At 45.6% G+C, this 20,235-nt stretch overlaps 1 protein-coding gene across 2 annotated transcripts in view; it reads right to left on the reverse strand.

Moving 5' to 3' along the window:
* Tgfbr2 (transforming growth factor beta receptor 2) overlaps positions 1-20,235 on the reverse strand; it is an 87,621-nt gene that overhangs the window by 53,856 nt on the left and 13,530 nt on the right. Inside the window, exon 2 of one of the 2 annotated variants that reach the window (XM_021172343.2) lies at positions 16,491-16,565. The exons of the other annotated variant lie outside the window; for it this stretch is intronic. Within the exon in view, the coding sequence (XP_021028002.1) occupies positions 16,491-16,565 (75 nt within the window). The remainder of the gene's footprint in view (positions 1-16,490; positions 16,566-20,235) is intronic. 2 annotated transcript variants of the gene reach the window in all.

Genomic DNA, 20,235 nt, shown 5'->3' on the forward strand with positions numbered 1-20,235 from the left:
CCCCCCTCCCCCTCATCTCCCCTTTCCTCTCCCTCTCTCTTTTGTCTCTCTACTGACACTTGCCTATCCTTTTGGTGTTACATGTTTACAAATCAGAATACCATAATGAGGAGGAAATACTAAACACTTAAAACACACACACACATGCATACACACAAGAAAAAATTTTTAAAAGACTCTTGGGAGTCTAGCTTGTTACTTAGCTGCTAGGGATTCGAACTCATGCCCTGGTGCTTGCCCACTGCACTCTTCTCTACTAGGCTACATCCCAAGCCTGACAGTGGCTTTCCTAGAAAAGAGATTGGACATTTGTTATCTCTTCACTCACTTTAGAGGGCATTTATTGCATAGTGTCACAGTGATTGAAGCCCAGGCACTCTGAGGTCAAAGACTTGAGGGCTGCTCAAGGTTCCTTCAGGGAGCTGTGATAAAACACTGACCAAAAGCAACTTAGGGAGGAAAGGGTTTGTTTCATCTTATGTTTCCAGCTCACAGACCATCACTGAGGGAAGTCAGGGGTAGAACTCCAGGCAGGGACATGAGGGCAGGCCTGTTTGAGGTTCCTTTGTTTGTTTGTTTTCTAGCATGCACTCACTCACATGAGAAACCATGGAAGATGTTGCATGATGTCACCAGCAGGCTCATGCTTATCTGGCTTTGCTACCCAGCCCGGGACTACCTGCCTAGGGATAACTCCATCCACAGAGGGCTAAGCTCTCCAGCATCAATTAGTATCAAGACAATCTCCAAGAAGCATGCCCACAGACCGGTCAGATGCCTCTAGTCTGTGCCTAGTCAACGAAATTAACTAGACCAAGGGCAATTCCAGGTTCCGCCTTGGACAGCATCCAGTCAGTATATTTCCTGAGCAATGACAAGTACCTTGGGGCTAAGATGGAGAACCTGAGAAGAACATGTGAAAATGTTCTAAGGCAGAAAGAAGCATGACTCTGCCCTCTCATTCGATAGGTAATATTCCATACAACAGTGGAGCAGTGTACCATGAGAAAATGATAGGGAAGAATGGGAAGAGGGGACTACAGAAATGACTCAGGGATTAAGAGCATTTGTTGTTCTTGCAGTGGTCCCAGGTTCGAGTCCCAGAACCTACAAGGTGATACACAACCATTTCTTTTTTTTAAAGATTTATTATTTATTTATTTATTTATTATATGTGAGTACACTGTAGCCGTCTTCAGACACTCCAGAGGAGGGAGTCAGAGCTCATTACGAGATGGTTGTGAGCCACCATGTGGTTGCTGGGATTTGAACTCTGGACCTTCGGAAGAGCAGTCGGGTGCTCTTACCCGCTGAGCCATCTCACCAGCCCATCACAACCATTTCTAACAGTCCCAGAGGATCTGACCCTCTTCTGACCTTCTCTGACTTCCATGACACAGGCATGCGCATATTACATAGTCCAAACACGAATGCCCAGATAAACAAATGTATCTACATCATTAAAAAATAATGCTAAGTATCTGTTTATAAATAGTTTTCAAGATGATGAAGAGCATGGTAAATCTGTCCCAGTGTACAAATGGAAGGCAGCAGTTTAAGGACCCTGACAAATGTTTCTGAAAGTTTGAACAGACAGACACATGCTACGTGGTGCGTTCAAGGTACTACACAGCATTCAACAGATAATATAGAATTGGCTATTATTATAATTGTTGTAAAGTATAGATTCTTCCCAGGCTCAACAGGGAGCTGTGCTGAGCTGGATTTCAGAGGAATCTCCTTTAGGATGCCAGCCACCACAGGAAGACCGATGAGACCCAGCAACAGCCCAGAGAAGCTTGCTCTTGTAGACGTTAGAGGGTTAGGGTGTCTGAGCTTCGAGAGCAGGGAGCGGTCTCTGAACTTCAAGGGGAGGAGTCTCTAAGTCTAGTTAGAGTTCTGAGGTGAGCAGATGAGCAGAGGTTTTAGATAGAATACAATTTAAGAAACTAATCCCATGGGATTTAGACTCTCTAGGCACTGCTAAATGGCAAGAGTTTGGAAACATATGGCAGGTTCTAAGAGGGAACCTTCTAGAGGAACCAGCCCCTTCTTTAAGTGGCACCCTCTGTGTTCAATAGTAAGTGGTGTGTTCAAGGATCTTTAAACCACCCTTCTAGAACCAAAGCAACTGTTTTGAACTGTTCATGGACTGGGTTGTAGCTCAGTGATAGAGCACCTGCCTTAAACACATGAGGCCCTGACTCCAATCCCTAGGTCTTTGTGTGTGTGTGTGTGTGTGTGTGTGTGTGTGTGTGTGTGTGTGTGTGTGTGTGTGTGTTTGATTGTTCATAACCACTTAAGAGAAAATGATCAACTGTGAGGCCCTTCTGTTGACTTCTTGCGCATTTACCAGGTGAGAACCAACCTGTCCATCAACATGCTAATTAGAACGTTGCTATGGTGACAGGGCAATAAGGCACCTTAGAACTGTGAGATTCTGAAATACCTAAGTGAAGATGCCTTGTGTACAGCTTGCTTCCTCAGAGACAGAACTGACACACTTAGATTCATAGCCAAGGGGAGTAGAAAAGAACTTGGGGAGGGTATCCTCAGGTATCCAGGTAAGAGGTGTTCTGCGCATCCAGATATATAGAAAACATTTTACAGGAAGGCTAACTGAGAAATCCTGCCTTCCAATTTGTTCTGGAGAAGAGTTTGGCAAGAGGGAAATACGGCTGGAAGTACAAGTAGAAAAGGCTCCAAACCCAGCCTCGGGTGGCTGAGCAGTTAGCTATTCAACTCTCTGCGTCTTTTCATGGACCAAACAGATCAGCTGGTTATGATAATCTTTAAGGTGTATTTGCTTTTGCAAAACATTCTCAGTCCAACTCCCATGAGCTAGGAAATCTACGTGTTTCAGTCCCAGCTAAAAAGAAGGAGATATTTATGATTTAGCCTATAGGGAAAGGGGAGACAAATTGGTGAGCCATGCAGGCATGAGTACCCAAGTTCTGAAGACAAGTGTGGTAGTGCATGCTTGTATCCCTATGTGGGGACGTGGAGACGGGCAGATGCCCAAGGCTTGCTGGCCACCCAGCCTCCTGAGTCAGTAAGCCTTAGGCTCACAAAACAAGGTGACGGAGGCCATGTGGCTCCACAGATAAAAACATCTTCTACCAGGCCTGACAACTAGAGTTCAGTTGCTGAGACTCAGGTGGCAAAAAGAAAGAACTGACTCCCAAAGCTGCTCTCTGCTCTCCACACACCAGAACACACACACACACACACACACACATACTCATACACACACACAGACAAGAAAAGGGACTGGAGACCATCTCTCGAAAGTGAGTAGAGGTCCATTGTCCTGTTTGTTTTGCTTGTTTCCTGAGACTCCCTCTCTTTTCAACTTCCATGTCCCCACCCAAGGCTCACATACAAACCCTAAACACTGCCGCTGAGCAGGCTCTCAAGACTAAGCTCGCAATGCCATCTGGGTGTCACGAGTTCAGAGGAAGGGAAATTCTGCCACGTGACAAAGGACCACTTTCCGTACAGAGGCTGTAGGCATTTCCTCTGATTTCTTTCAGGGCAGAAGAGGAAGCTCTAGTTCAAAGCACAGCATTTACTGTAAGGATTTCAAAGCCTCAGCCTTAGAAGTGTTCGTGTTTACTTGACATCTCTGGCCTCTGCTGGAGTGGTACGCAATGATAAAGCCCAGGCACAACTGCGTATGAATGTCTAGCTTACAAGCAGTGAGTTGATTCTGTTTAATGAGTGCCACACAACACCCACAGGACACCTTTTTGGTTTCCAGAGGAGAGGTGTGGTTTCGTGTCTTGCTCAAGTTGGCTCAGACAACAACACAGATGGAACTGTCCACTCCTGGGAAAAAATATCATTATTCCAGTCCTGGCTCTCCCATCTAATAAGGGTTCAATATAGTTTTCGTATTAAATTCCAGATTCTGGATTTAAAAAAGAAATTATTAGTTGTGTGTGTACATGGTTGGATGTGCGTGCCACAGAGCTAATGCAACTTGGAAAAATTAGTTTTCTTCTTCTTCCACCATGTAGACTCCAGAAAAGGCTAGGCAGTGAGCACCTTTACTCTCTGAGCCTTCTTAGCTCGCCCATTTGTTTGTTTGTTTGTCTGCTTGTTTAGTTTGGTTTGTTTTGTTTCAGGTGGGGTCTCATGCAGTCCAGGCTGGTCTTGAATGCTTTGTGTATCAAGGATGACCTTGAACTTCTAATCTTTCTGCCTCTACCTCCGGAACGCTGGGTCACTGGTGTGTGTACCTCTACCTTCGGTTTCCTGTAGTTCTTGAGCTGACTCTCAGAGCTTTATGTGTGCTAAGTGTGCACTCTACCTACTAGGTTACATCCCCAGCCCGTCCAACAGATATCAATGGAATTAAAAAGGCAAAACTGAATGTGAATCCCATCCTTGTATACCACGCATTCGAGCTGATCTCAGAGGCCAGAGATGCAGTCCGTTCTCAGGAAATGAAAGCAGAATCGGCCCTGTGCATGGCACTTGGCCCCGTATTCAAACAATGGTCATTCCTAGCAGCCAAACTCTGTTTGACAGGCTGGCCACAGAAAACAGACTGTGAGCTGAGATCCACTTGGGTTTCTGAGATAACACCAGGCCCTGGAACCTTCCCCTGCGTGGTTTCCAAGCAGTGGAAGGGTAAGGAGAAAGAACCGAGTTTCTGGCATTGTTCAGGCTTCAAGAAAAGACAGCCAACGGCAGGAAATGGGAAATGAAATCTGAGAATCTGACCTCGAATCAGATGTTTCGCTTGTTTTCTTACAGAGCGCTCAGAGGAGAAAGGGTGGAATGGATGGCAGCCTTTCCTGGGCTTTACTCATGGTCCTGACCCCAATGTCATGAAAAGTCAGCTTCCCCCTAACTCACAATGATCCCACTGAGGCTGGGGATTTAGCTCCTTTGTGCTGTGGTAGCAAAGCACCTGGGCCGTGGCGTTTATTAAGAATCCACACTGGGACTAGGGAGATGGCTCAGGGGGTCTAGGGCCTGCTGCTCTGTACCAACTTGAGAACCTGAGTCCAGATCTCCAGAACATACAAAGGAGCCAGGTGCAGGGGCCTAGCCTGTAACTTGCTGGAGGAGGGAGGAGCTATATACCAGCAGTCTTGGAACTCACTGGCAAGTCAGCCTAGCCAAGAGGCAAACTCTGAGTTCAGTGAGAGACCCCCACTGAAGAAAATAGTAAGCGGAAAGCAAGAAAGAAAGGCACCCCGAGTCGGCTTCTGACCTCCACACAGAAGCAAGCCCACCTGCACGCGCATAGGTACACATACAAATAACTTCTAAAAAATGTAAACAAATAAAAATGAAAAAATGAAAAAAGCATGTATTCCTTACAATTGTGAAGGCTGAAAAGTTCAAGGTGAAGGCATTGCGCAGGCTCAGTGTCCAGAGAGCACTTTATCCTACTTAAATGGTATCGTATTGCTCACCCTTGGAAGGGACCCTTGCTGTGTGCTTGTGTGTTGAACAATGAAGAGGCAACGAGGCCAGCTGGCTAGCTTTGGTCTTTTTCCACGGGACCAATCCCATCATATAGCAATGAAGTTTATAGACTCTCAGAGCTTTATGTGTGCTAAGTGTGCACTCTACCCACTGAGCCACATTCCCAGCCCGACCAACAGATACCAGTGGAATTAAATGTCAAAACTGAATGTGAATCTTATCCCTGTATGCCGCGTATTCAAGCTCAGCTCCGAGCTGAATTCTGTCAATTTCAGAAGGCCATAGTCAAACCAGTGGTTGAAAGCCATAGCGGCATGCCAGTATTCTAGCTGTTGGCACAGTGTAGAAGAGCCAATTACAGTAGTAATTTTAATAAGGAAAATGAAATATACAAAGTCTACAGGTATATTTTTCCAACAAATTGTTCTCCCTTTTTGATGTGCAAGCATGTGCGAGCATGTGTGTGTGTGTGTGTGTGTTTAAGGTCACGTTTGTGCAGGTACATGTGTGTTTGTAAATGTGTGTTCACATACGCACCCATGGGTATGAAGGACAGAGCATAATCCTGGTGCTTGCTCCTCAGGCAGCATCCCCCTGTTTACTTGAGACAGAGTCTCTCACGGGCCTAAAGCTATTGGCCTAGGTCGACTGGACACTGTGCCCCAGAGATTTGCCTGTCTTTGCTTCCTCAATGATAAATTCCGCCACGAGCTCTTTGTTTGTTTGTTTATTTGTTTGTTTGTTTGTTTTTAACATGTGTTCTGGGGATTACACTCAGAACCTCCTGCTTGCACATGGCAAAGGCTTCATCAACTGAGCGATCACCCCCACTCTATTTCAGACCTCTCAAGAAATCCCTTTCTGGAAGCTCTACCATCTGCTTAACTTTGACCTCTTCACTTGGATCCCCATTCAAATAACTCGCTCACTAAACCTACCTCATGCTGGAGAGAAGGAAGGATTCGGGGTTGGAAATGGAAAGCATATTTGGATAGGAATCGTCCTTCCAACCTTCACCTAATCGTCTTGTCCAGACCAGCTAGGCCACCTTGATCCCAATTCTTGCAGAGTCCATCATAAGAAATAAGCATTGAGAGATGCACACAGAAATGGCTAAAGAAATCCCTAGAGGACTGGGCTGAGGGCAGGAGGTGGCCAGCCACCGGCCGGCCGTCCAGCCAGCCACCACTTTGGGCACTAACCCTGTTTTTCCTTCCACTGAAATGTTCCCACTCCCGAGACCCTCCCTCTTCTTGCCTTGACTCCAATCTCTGCTCGAAAAAATAACTGTGACAAATGAGCCGTTCTTCACTTTTTTAACTTCACATTCTTGTGCGTGTGCCATGTTTTGTACACACATGCACATGTATGAACATACAGGGTGTGGGGAGGTCAATCTCTGCAGCCTTCCTCTCTTGCCCTCCAGTTTCGCTTTTGAGAAGGGGTCTCTCCAGCCCTGCAGCTCACTGATATGGCTAGATTCTCTGGCCAGAAAGCTCCAAGAAAGTTGCCGTGTCTGCCTCCTCAGAGGTGGGGTTTCAGGCTCTTACTGCCCTTGCCCAGTTTTTTGCATGTGCGTGCTGGAAAGCAGAACCCAGGTCCCCAAGCCTAAGCGGTTTACGGGATGAGGCATTGCTCCAGGCTATTCCTGATACACCCCATAAATAACAGACACCTCTGGCCAGCCTCTGGTCCTTTCCATTAAATTTGCCTCTGATTTATGACTTGAGTCTGTTTTTTAACTTAAACAGACTCCGTTTAGTTTCTGGCTGCACTCTGGGCATCTCCAACATTGGCTGTGCCGCCCTGGCTGGCTCTCAGTACACACTTGTTGATAATTCCTCCAAGACTTTTGAAAGTTCCTCCCATAGCCCATCTTCAGGTTCCAGGAAAAAATCCTTCTCTTCTGCCAAATTCATCTGATCTTTAACAAAACAAACAAACAAAAAAACCCTGAAAACCTATCTACAGTTGCTGACCAAGGAACCAGGAGATGTTCACGGTGGGGGGGGGGGGGGATAGGACAGTAAGGGGGGGATGATAAATCCAGATATGAGTGTAAGTAATTTGTAAAAGATAAATAACTCCAGGTTTAAGTAGCCAGAATTAGCAGTGGAAAGGACATTAGGTTAGAAGTCATGGTGCATTTTTTTCTTCCTTCAGGAGCTGACCCTGAAGGTGAAGCTGGAGCCAGACTCCAGCGTCCTCACAAAGGCCTCTGGCAAGAGGCACCTTCCTGAAATCTTGAGGTCAAGGGCAGGATCCCAAGCTGTAAGGCAGCCAGCATCAAACTACACTTTTCATAACTAAGATTAAGATAAGTAAAATCAGGCTGGGCAGTAGCCCCGTGGTAGCACTTGCCTAAGGCCCTGGGTTCAATTATCAATACTGCCAAAGTGAAAAAAAGTAAATAAAAATCACATACTTTCTATGTCACACTAGCCATTCAAAAGTCACATGTGAACAACAATAGAGAGATTTTTTTTTCAATCAGGATAAGACAGCTCACTGGGTCAAATGCTTGCTTTGCAAGCATGCAAGCATAAAGATTCAACCCCCATTGTCTAAGGAAGAAAAAGAATAAGGAGGAGGAGGAGGAGGAGGATCGGCTTCATGTTTGATGGTGATCTCTGTTAGGAAGGAGATACAGGCAGATTCCCTTGATGGCCAGCCTAGCCCAGTGTGAGACCTCCAGGCCAGTGAAAGACAGGGTTTCAACAAGGGAGCCATTGACTCCTGAGTTTGAATTCTGGCCTCCACCTGCTCTTACACAGGCATACACACCTACACACATGTGCATCTGCATGGGCACACGTAACAACCACGTATACCATCATTCTATCAATCAAAGAAATCTCAAAGGACCTAGAAGCCTCAAGTTTCGGGGAGATTGGAAAATGAAGACTTTCTGGGGGGTAGAAATGGCCCAGCGCTGTAAGCCTCACACCTGGAAGAAGGACCACAGAATGTTCTGGCCAGCCTGGGCTAACAGAAACAAACAAAACAACAAGACAAACTAACAACACCTCTTCACCCCTCCCCCCCAAACACACACACACACACACACACGCACACACACACACACACACACACACGCACACACACACACACACACACACACACACACACACACACACACACTCACACACACACACACACGCACGCACGCACACACACACACACGCATGCACACACACATGCACGCACGCATACACACACGCACACACACACACATGCACGCACGCACACACACGCACGCACACACATGCGCACACACACACAAACACAACAAACAGAAAACTGATAGTAAGCAAGCTCCTCAAGAAGAGAGACCACAGATAAGATGGCAGGCTGGGAATGGAGTGGAATTCTGGGGAAGAGAGAAGATTGCTGCTTCAGCCTTGGGTGTCATTTATTCTGAAAGTTTGGCCCTGGGTGTTGGGGGGCTGGGGTTGGGGAGGTAGTGGCTTTTATTAGGTCGTTTGCGAGCTCTGGCTTTGGTGTCCTTGGTGAAGCAAAAGCAGAAAACAACTAACAACTAATGACAGGGATTAGCTCTCCTGTTAAACCTAAGCCCTGAGTGGCAGCACCAGGAGGTCCTGGTAGTGAGAGAAATGGGCCGAACTAGATCTGCAACAAGTTGCAACCTGCCAGGGCTGGAGTCAGCATGGGGCCTAGCCTCTGCAAACGCAAATCCCTGGCCCCAAGATAAAAGAAGGTTTAAAACAGGGAAGGCTTGCCAAGGTATCAAGTGATTCTTGTTAAGCCCCATTTCAATGACAGACACATAATGCAGAGCCCAGGGGCTGAGATTAAGTTTCCAGGCAAAGCCCACAACAGCCTAGAGCAAGGAAATTAATATTTCAGAGAAAACATTGGAGATATATATATATGCAAGGCTTTTTTGGAGGATTTCAGCCACAGCTTGCCAAATGCTGCCTAGCTCCCAGGACAGTACAGAGGAGGTGACCAGCTCTCAGTGGGGAAAGCCCAAGGCCCTGCCTGGGGAAGCCAGTTCTCTGCAGAACACGTTGATAAAAGCCAAGCCTGGTTAAAAGCAAGCATTCCTCAGCCTGAAACTTCCCAACCTGTCTGAGGCTTCCTTTCCCCTCCTTTCCTGAGTCTCCAGGAGAGATTTTTAAAGTTAGTATACAAAACTGTGGGTTTCACTATGGTTTTTTTCATAAGAATGGGTCACCATGCTGCTCTAATCTCTCCTGTTCCCTGGGCTCTCACCCCACCACCGTCCCAACCTTCTGCTTTTTCGTCCAGGATGAGTCTGCGCTGCTTATAATCACATAATCCTCACTAATGTGTGTGTGTGTGTGTGTGTATGTGTGTGTGTGTGTGTATGTGCATGTGTCCGTCCATGTGCATGCAGAAGAACATGCATGGGGAGATCAGGAGATAATGTTGGACGTCAGCCCTTGCCTTCTTCCTTGAGGAAAACCAGAGAGCTGCGGGGGATTCTCCATCTCATCAAAGAAGTACTGAAACTGCAGGCAGAGCACGGGCTACACTGCTGGCTTTTATGTGGGTTCTAGGGAATCCAGACTCTGGGCCTTATGCTTCTACAAGGACATAACCCCCTTGGCAACCTCTGCAACCCAACAATACTGTTTGTGTGTAAGCACATGTATATGTACATGTGCCTGTATGTGTATGTGTGTGTGTAAGCACATGTATGTACACATGCATGTTGTTAAGCATATGTGTTTGTTCATGTGTTTATGCACATGTATGCATGTGTAAGCACCTGTGTATGGGCACGTGCCTGTGTGTGAGTGCTTATGTGTGTGTGTGCACATGTGTGTGTTTGTGTTGCCTCCTAGCAAGCCCCAGTGATTCTTCATCCCCTTCTTTTCAGAGCACCGGGGTTAAAGGGCATGTAGCCACCACCACCCAGACTAGAAACGTGGACTCAGGTCTTCATGCTTACAAGCAAGCACTCTTACCCACTGAGTCCCAAAGCCGTCACCCCAGTCTAAAAGTACAATTTTTCTAGCCCTTCAAAGATGCTGACTAAAGTCCTACATGATATAAAGCACCCTGGCTAGACATTCCTCCAACAAAGCGGAATAGTTAAAATATACTTTTCAACCATGTTACTAGGAGCCTTAGATGAGCAGGCAGAAGCTGTGGACTATTTCAGACCATAGGAAGGGAGAGGAACAATGAATTTAATCTGTCCCTCTGCAACAATCAGTGCTAAGGAAGGACCCCATAGGCTGGAGAGAGACTTCAGTTAGTCAAGCTCTTATCAGGCTTGCACAATGACCCTCAGCACTTAGGCAAGAGCAGCAGTAGACTGCCATCCCAGCCCTGGGGAAGCAAAGACAGATGCTCTCAGGGGTTAGCTGGCCAGCCAGCCATGCCTAATGGAACCATCAGGCTCCAGGTTCAGTGAGAGACTCTCCCCCATATTTTCACCTCCCCCAAATCTCCCAGGTAGGCCTCAAGAACAGGAACCCCTGGCTTCCAGTTCACTGTGTAGCTAAAGATCACACTCTGATCCCGACATCTTCACTCTCCTGGGATTACAAGCAAGCCTGTGCTATCCCTCCCATTTTATGCCTTCCTGGGGACAGAACCCAAGGTTTCACACATCAGACAAGTGAGCTACACCCCATCCCCAAGGAAACCACCATTCTGTGGCTAAGTCACCAAAGCCAAAGAATTTCACTTCTTACAGGGCTCTGCTCTGAAACCTTGCTCATTTTTGTTAGCATGCCAATGAATGGGAGGTGCTGAGCCCTGCCTAAATACCTCGCCATTCCTGGGCACATGCTCATCTGTGCCCTCACTGGGGTTTGGCTGAATCAGTGTTTTTTATCTTGGCTTCCACATCAGAAGCATCTGGGGGATTTTTAAAAAGACTGTGATGAAGGCAGAGCCCTGCTCAAGCCAGTGAGCAGAACGCCCACGGGGTTGACTCAGGCAGTGGGATTACTCTAAAACTTCTCAGAGGAGTTGGATGTACAGCCAGGACTAGAAATTATGTACAGTTCAGCAAAGGACATAATGCCTGGGTTGGGGTGCTGGGAATGCTCAGTTGGGTTCACTCTTGTTCTGCACGCACAGAGGCTTGAATTCAAAACCCTCAATTCAAGATGCTGGTTATGGTGGTGTGGCTTGAAATCCCAGGCCTGAAGACAGTAAACAGAGGGTCCCTGGGCTTATGCCTTAGCCAGCCTACCTTACGTGGTGAGCTCCAGGCCAAGGGAAGACCCCGTCTTAAAAAGTAAAGCTAGAAGGCATTTCTAAGGTTGACAGAGGATGTTGTTCTCCAGCCTGCAGTAGAATGAACATACATGTACGGGCACACCCACCCTCACATGTGTATATTCAAATGTATATGTGGCACACACATACAGTGTGAAAGAGACAGGCAGACAGGCAGATCGACAGTCTAGACACATTGCTCAGCAGTTAAACCTTAAAAGCTGCTCTTGCAGAGGACCCAAGTTCTAGTCCTAGCTCCCATAACCATCTATAACCCCAGTTCCACCTGATCCAACACCTTCTTCTGAACCTTAACACCAAGCAGGCCCATGGTACACATACAGGCACACAGACACAACACTCATACACATAAAGTAAAATAAACGAATCCTTAAAAATTAGATAAAAAAAACACAGGTGGGAGGGAGAGACTCAGTCTATGCGGAGTGGTGAACTTGACAGACAAGTCCATCCTAGCCAGACGGTGAGAGGCTGCCTGTAAGCGCCCCACTTCCCTGAGTGTCTGGAGCACAGCACACTGCACTGGAGCAGCAGCTCCTGAGTTATATGCAGGCGTGGTCAGGCCCAACCCAGAGCGTCTTCCTAGGTGACTCAGCTTCTGATCCTGCTTGTGGGGAAGAGGCAGGTCGTAGAAAGACATGACTCCAGGGCCCTTCATTTTCACCGTGTTCTCTCTTCAAAGACAACTCTGGGCAAGCTCTTCAGAATAAGTTCTGTTGGTTGCTTGTTACGGTCTTTTGAAGGGGGTGAAACTTCTCAGCTAGGCCTCATGGTGACAGAAGGACTCAAGGAAATTCATTTGAAAAATTGGCCTCAAGGATTTCCTGGCAAAGTGGGACTTTCTCTTTTCAGTGTTTTCGCTGTTTGTTTGTTTCCATGAATGTGTCTTGTTTCAATCAAATCCACTCCACATTCCCCATCTCCAGCTCTTCTTAGGTCCTTCCCTGTCCCTGTCTCCTTTCCACCTTATGTCTTCTTTCAGATAGGTAGGTAGGTAGACAGACAGATAGACAGACAGACAATAGAAATGGATGGATGGGTTCATGGATGTATAGATGCCTTGATATAGATGTCTAGTTGGTCTTGTCTGGAAGCACGGAAATGTTGGACTGTGCATGGTAGCCTGGGCAACCTACCAGGGTCCCACCCTGGAAGAAAGCCAACTTTATCCCCCTCAGCAGTCACCAACTGTCTCTAGCTTCTCAATAGATGTTCAGTCCTGTGAGCCCCTACCCATCCACGAGAAAGATGAACGTCTAAAATGTCTCTTAGGCCAGCAAGATGGTTCAGGGGGCCAAGACGGTTGTCATCAAGCCTGACAGCTTGATTAAGCACCAGGCTGCATCCACATGGTAGAAGAAGAGAACTGTCTTAGTTAGGTATCCATTGCTATAAAGAGATACCATGACCAAGGCAACTCTTATAAAGGACAACATTTAATGGGGGCTGGTTTTCAAGTTCTGGGGTTCAGTCCATTATCATCATGGCAGGAAGCATGGAAGCAACCAGAAAGGCCAGTCAGTTGAGGAGCTGAGAGTTCTACAGCATGTTCCAAAGGCAACTAAGAGAAGACTGACTTCTAGGCAACTAGGAGGAGGTTCTCAAATCCTACTCTACCCAGTGACACACTTCCTCCAATAAGGCCACACCCCCTAATAGTGCCAACTCCCTGGGCCAAGCATATTCAAACCACCAAAAGAACAAAACTGATTTCCAAAAGTTTTCTGTTTGTCCTTTGACTTCCACATGCATGTATGCATTGGCTACACACATAAATAAATAAATAAATAAATAAATAAATAAATAAAACAATTTTAAAAACTAAAATGTGTCTTGAGGTCAGGAGATATGGTTCAACTGATAGAGTACTTGCCTACCATGTACAAAGCTTTGAGTTTGATCCCCTGGGTCCAGGAAACCAGTCATGGGGACAAGATTATAATGCCAGCAATCCCAGTACATAGGAGACAGAGGCAGGAGAAACAGTTGTTCAAGGTCATTCTTGCCTACATGAAGAGTTCAAGGCCTGCCTGTGCTACTTGGGACCCTGTGTGATAGCTATAATGAGAATGGTCCTCATAGGCACTGAATGCTTGGTACCCAGTTGGTAGAATTGTTTGGGAAGGATGAAGAGGTGTGGCCTTGTTGGAGACATTGTGTTGGGGGTAGGCTCTAAAGTTTCAAAAGCTCACACCATTCTGCTGTTGTGTGGTTTCTGTATGCCCATGTTTTGTCTCCCAGCCCCTGCTCCCAGAATAACAATTCTAAGACTCCAAAATATTTTCAAATAGTTAGGCCATAAGCTTTGTCTCTTCCCCAACCAGCTTATGAGTTAACTATCCCATTATTCTGTACTAAGTTCTGCCACATGGCTGGTTACCTGGTCCTCAGATTTTCTTTTTTCTGCTGTCTCTATCAGTGTTCTGGTCTCTACCTGTGTCTGTCTCTACCTTATCATTCCCTGCCCCCTTTCTTTCTGCTGGATGTCCCAACTTCTAATTTCCTACCTAAGCTCATTGGCCAATCAGCTTTTTATTAACAGGTGAGTGCTTTTACAAAGTGCACAAGAGATTATCTCTACACCATTGTCAGTCAGATTCTATCTGTCTGTCTGTCTATCTATCTGTCTATCTATCTATCTATCTATCTATCTATCTATCTATCTATCTATCTATCTCTCTGCCTGATGGTTGCTGTCTGAAGACATAGGCTCTCAGTTACTGCTCCAGAATCATGCCTACCTGCCTGATGCTATGCTCCCATCATGATGGTCATGGAGGCTACTGCTACCTTCCTATGATCCAACAGAAAATGGTTCCTCAGGTCAAAAATTGTTGTTCTGAAGAAGCACAAGGCTACACCATCATAACATAAACATAATACATTTTAAGTTACCACCTCCCTGTGATTTAACTTTCTCCCTTAGCATTTGTATTGACTTTGAATCCCTTAACCATTGAAGGGCTCCTTTCTGAAATGTTCAAATTTGTTGTTGCTGTTTGTACAGTGGCTTCTTCCTTAATACAAAAATTGTTATGTAAAAATGATAATTTTTAAGGATTATATAAAAAGGATTATCCCAGAAGATTTAAAAACTATGCAATCATTTTTTTAAGAAGGAAGTAACAATGAAATCCCTAAGAGTTTGAGAAAAACTTTGCCAATTCTAACATAAGCCCAGCCCATTAATCTAGTCATTGCTTGACGAAGCTCGACCTTAATGGAAAATCTCCAGCAGGAAGGAAGATCCTGAGGCCCCTCCAGCTCACTCAAGCCACAGGAAGCTCAACCTGCTGACAACTGGTAGAAACCGAGAGAATGGAACCACTGTCACCAGAGCTTGTTTAATTCATGTTTTTGACCAAAACTAAATAAAATATCATGACTCAACTTCTCCTTTTTTTTTTAAATAATAATACTTCTGCAAAGCAATCCATAGAAAATCAGTGGTGCCAATTAGCTCGATAAACTGACAAGCCACTCACTATCTGCTAGACAAGGTTACTCTTTTTTGTTAAGAGATTTCTTTTATTAATTTTATTTATGTATTTAATTATAACATGTGTGCAAGCACTCAGGGAGGCCAGAAGAGGCCATAAGACCCTCTAGAGCTAGAGTTACTGCTGTTTGTGAGGCACCGGACATGAGTGCTGGGAACTGAACTCATGTCCCCAAAAGCAGCAAGCACTCTTAACCACTGAGCAGTCCCTTGGGTCATTTTCCAAAGGGCATCCCATGCCCTTTGGAAATAGCACAGCTGAACACAGGCCATTCTACCTCTCCACTGCCATCTTGTTTCCTCTCTAAGCAATGTGATGATACACTAGGTATCTCTCTCATTCATGTTATACCTCTTAGCTACCTTTTTTATCTTCTTCACATCTTTATTCAGAGATTCAAGTTTAAGCAGCTACAAGAGCAGACCGAGTTAATAATTGCCTTCTGGGTCTACAAGGTGAAGAGCTGGAGATATTTATGTTCCCTTGTATGCTGGGCCCCTGAAGCTCTGAGAAAGTTGGGGAATCACAGAAAAAAAAGCAACTAGCAGACTGTTACCTATTTTCATTTATTTACTTATTTTGGTATTTTGAGGCGGGGTTCCTGTAACTCAGACTGGCCAGGAATTTGAACTTGAATTCTCAACCCTCTTTTCCTCCATGTGCCAAGTGCTGGGGTTCTAAGATTGTCCCAACACCACCCAGTGTGGCACACACAGCCTTTTGTAAGTGGCAATGTGTGTCCCCCGCCAACCGCAGTACAACCTCACAGAGCAGACCACACTAGGCCTGGTAGAGAGGCTGTCCCACAAGCCAAAGAAAGGAGCATGACTCTGCACAGTCTGAGCCCCACTAAGATGAGAATGGAGGGGCAAAACCCTGAGAAAAGTGTGACCTGAAAGAAGACAGTCCCTGGCATTCTAACTTTCAAAGCAAAACAGTCCCACCACATCCACCATTTAGCTACAAGTGTGTGAAAATACAATAGACCTGGGTACACATGTGCACAAGTGTGGGTCTGAGAATGGGATTGTGCACACACCAGTACAGTGCCCACGGAGGCCAGAAGAGGGGGTTGGGTCCTCTGGAGCAGGAGTTACTGGTGGTTACGATCTGCCCTATGTGTGTGCGAGGAACTGAACTCAGATGCTCTGTAAAAGCAGCCTGCACTCTTAGCTACCGAGCCATCTCTCCAGCCCTATGACCTTAGATTTTTATCTTAGACTTACGTATAAATTGGGATGCGGTGAAAGAACATCATAACTACAAACAAAAGAAATACGAAAAGACAAATCGAGAATACATTACAATGTTTCAGTGGATGGATGGTCCTATTACAGCTTAGGTGGATGGATGCATCTTTCTGGGCTTCCATTTCCACATCTGTAAAATGGGATGGAGAATTATACCCTCTCAGAGGGCTGTTTCAAGATTTAAAATAGCATGCAAGTGAACACATTTTCCAATTAACAAAGTCTTGCATTCTTGTAAAAGATACAGACTACTAGAGATGGGTATAATCAATAGGTTGTCTTCAAACTTGTCTGACCATAGCCTCCAAGTCTGGCTGCCGGTCTTTGCCTATTTCACTGAGAATAAAGTAATTCAAGTTGGTTCTCTGCCCCATTTTCCTGGCACTACTTTCCCATCTGCCTGGAGAAGTGGGATAATCATCTGGAACTTCGTGTGGTGTTGGGAATTGAAGCCCAGGCCCCCCAGATGCTAGGCCGGCATTCCACTACTGAGCTCCATTCCCAGTCCACACGATGACTTTTGTTTTTAAAATTCATCATTTCGTTTTAATGTTCATTTTAAATATTCATTTCGTTTTAATATTCATTTCGTATCTGTTCTAACAGTGAAAGGCATTAAATGTGTTCCGAGATTATATGGAACAGAGAAGGACACAGCACTGAAGTGATTCGACTTGACGGTCAGCTGGGTTGGATTTAGAATTGTCAGGAAAACGCAACTCGGGGTGTGTTTGTGACATCCCAGAGAGATGTCACTGGAGAGAGAAGACCCATCTTGACTGTAAAAGGCGATATCTCATGAGCTGAGGCCTCAAACTGAAGGAAAAGGCAAAGTCAAGCAAACATCAGCTTGTATTTCTCTCTGCTTTCTGACTACTGGGAGGTAGGGGGAGCAGGGGGCGGGGCCCATGTCTTCACCACCAGCATTGACAGGAGCCCAAACTGTGAGCCAAACTAAGCCTGCCTTCCTTAAGTTGCTTTCCTCGGGCATTTCATCTCACAAGTGAGAAGAGTAATCAACAGAGATGCGGAGCTCACTAACATCGTGGCCCTGCCTCGTCCCTGGCTATTCCAACAGAGTACGCACAGCCCTCAGGGAATGTGGTCCAAGCTCTGCTTGCGGCCAGTGCACTGTGCCTTCTGACCTGTCCATTTGCTTCTAACTTTAGGACCCTACCATTCAGCGAGCATAGTGCCAAGTAGTGGACACCCTGGCGAAACCACAGTGAAAGATTTACTAGAAGTGACACCCTCAATGACACTCGGCCAAGCTTCCCAGGCCCACCTGCTGATAAACCCTGCTACAGCACTGATGAACCACTAGCCTTGTATCAGAGGTTGTACATCATTTCTCATCTCCCTTCCCAGAACTTGTAAACGATGAATATCTAAATAAGTAGAGAAGTCCTGTGCTGTTTTGATTGACAAAACATGACTCACATAGACATCAGATACCTAGGCAGTTGCTCTTTACATACAAGGAGCCTCAGGGGATGAGAGATGGCTCTGTAAAGTGTCTGCCATGTACCCAAGAGGACATGAGTTTGGATGCACGACAGCCAGAGACAAAAGCTGGACATAACAGTGTTTACATACAGTCCTATTGCTGTGTGGGTAGAGACAGGAGGATCCTGGACTTGCTGACCAGGAAGTCTAATGGAGTTGATGAGCTCCAGGTTCAAAGAGAGGTTCTGTCAACAACAACAACAATAATATACAGAACAATAGAAAGAGACACTTAACATTAACTTCTGGTCTCAACATGCTTACACACACACACACAGAGGAACTATAACTATATACACATACATGCAATACATGCATATGTATGCCAAGAGGGAAAAAAGAGGTGGAAGTAGGAAGTTGTTATTGCACATAAGCAGAGACCAAACCAGTGGACTTAGTTGACGGGAGTTAAAGTTGTAGCTGTGATTTAAGAAGATACCATTGCACTGTTAAGAAGCTGGAAGTGCATGCAGCCAACTCAACTGTCACATGTGTGGCCCTGCTTATCAAAATGGGTCACAAACCTAAAAGTCATGTACTGCCTGGGTAGGGGAAGGATGGGGGTTCTGGTGGGGAGATAAGAGAGACTGTGAAGAGGAAGCAGTCTGAATACATGATGTGCATCACAGAACTGTCAAATAACAAAATCAATCCTCCTTAGGAAGAAACTGGGAGTTCTTCTGTGCCCTGGAGACATCCTAGTCCTTCCATTAATAAGTGGGTGAGAGGCGATCGATACTCTTAAGTTTGTGACAATGCCTAGCAACACCCTGAATGGTGCAACTGGTTATGTAATGACCACAAGCACCCTCACTAACATCATCATTAAAATCTTGGGAGAGAAATGTTTTCAGCAGTTTTAAAAGGTGACCAATGGCGGGTGGGTGGGTGTGTCTATGGTAACCCTTATGTGTACCATAGACACACCCAGTCCCCACTTCCGCACATCCCATGATTATACACACAAATGTATATCCTCACAGATACCATAAACACACACCAAAAATAAATCATTAATAATTAATTGATTAACTAATTAGGAGTCAGGGCATGAAGTATGCAATAGCAGAAAAAGAGAGGAGACTCCGTCTGACCTAGGCATGTTCTCATGAAATGGATCTGCGAGGCATTGTCTAGTGTGTGGATGAGGCACACAGAGGACTCTGACCTCAATGGGGAAGGAAAGCTATGTGGTCCTCAAGGTCTCAGGGCGAAAACCCACAGAAGACCGAGCCAAGGGAAATTCAACCGACAGAAATATGTAGAGACTGATTAAAGTCAAGGGTGACCATGGAGAAGCCTGGAGAGTCTTCGAGAGAAAGTTGGTGCTGTGGTTGCTTAACTAGAGAGTAAAGCCAACACCAAGCAGCTCTACAGTTCACCCAACAGGGCTCTGCTGTAAATAGTGTCTCACTAAATACCCCAAGGACTGCAGGTCAGCCTGATGAAGCGGTTGAGATTTGATACAACAGGAAGCAGCATGAAACAAGCAGTGGGCATTTTTTCATTCTTCTTTCTTTTGTCATATACAGTTCTGATGACAAAGGTTTTTTTTTTTAAAAAATGAGAAAAAAATTATTGGAAAGGTCAGAAACTTAGTCCTGAGAACTATTTATGGTGACAACATTACTTAACGTGTTTATCACAGACAGGAACTGAGGATGCTGGAGCATGGAAATAGGCAGGGTTTAAAGCTGCCTTAGGATTGGGTAAAGTACAGAGGCCAGCGAGCAGTGGTCTGGTCCACTCGGGGAAGGTTAAAGTCAATGTCCAGAGAGCTGGGCAACATTTAGGAAGTTCTTCCTGAGCTTTGGCAAATTAAGCTCCTCAAAACAAAATAAGAAAATTGGGAAAAGATGGGGGATAGGCCAAGGAGGGGCCTCAGTGGCTGAAGTGCTTGTCATCCAAGCATAAGGCCCTGAGTTTGGTCTCAGGGGCCCACACAATGGAAACAGAGAACTCTCTGGAATGAATTACACTCCTGCCTCCACACGTTCTCCATCCTATGTTCTCCTCTTCCACATGTAAGCAAAATAAACAAATGGATGTTTAAAGAAGAAAAAAATTATATTTACTGTGTAAATTATGTAAATAAATGAATCATTTAAAAGGCAGCAATATTGAAAATTTGAGAACTAACTCCCCAAACAACTACAATTAATTTGTGAACTTGTTAGGTGTGCACACACTCGGCCCTGAGTGTGGAGGGTGATTTAAGAGATGCCAAGGTACGAAGGGACCAGTGTGGATTAAAGTCTACATGGTCCCTTGCTCACCAGAGGGAAGCAGATGGT

This window comes from Mus caroli, chromosome 9 (genome assembly GCF_900094665.2).
Source record: "Mus caroli chromosome 9, CAROLI_EIJ_v1.1, whole genome shotgun sequence".
Classification (NCBI taxonomy): Eukaryota; Metazoa; Chordata; class Mammalia; order Rodentia; family Muridae; genus Mus; species Mus caroli.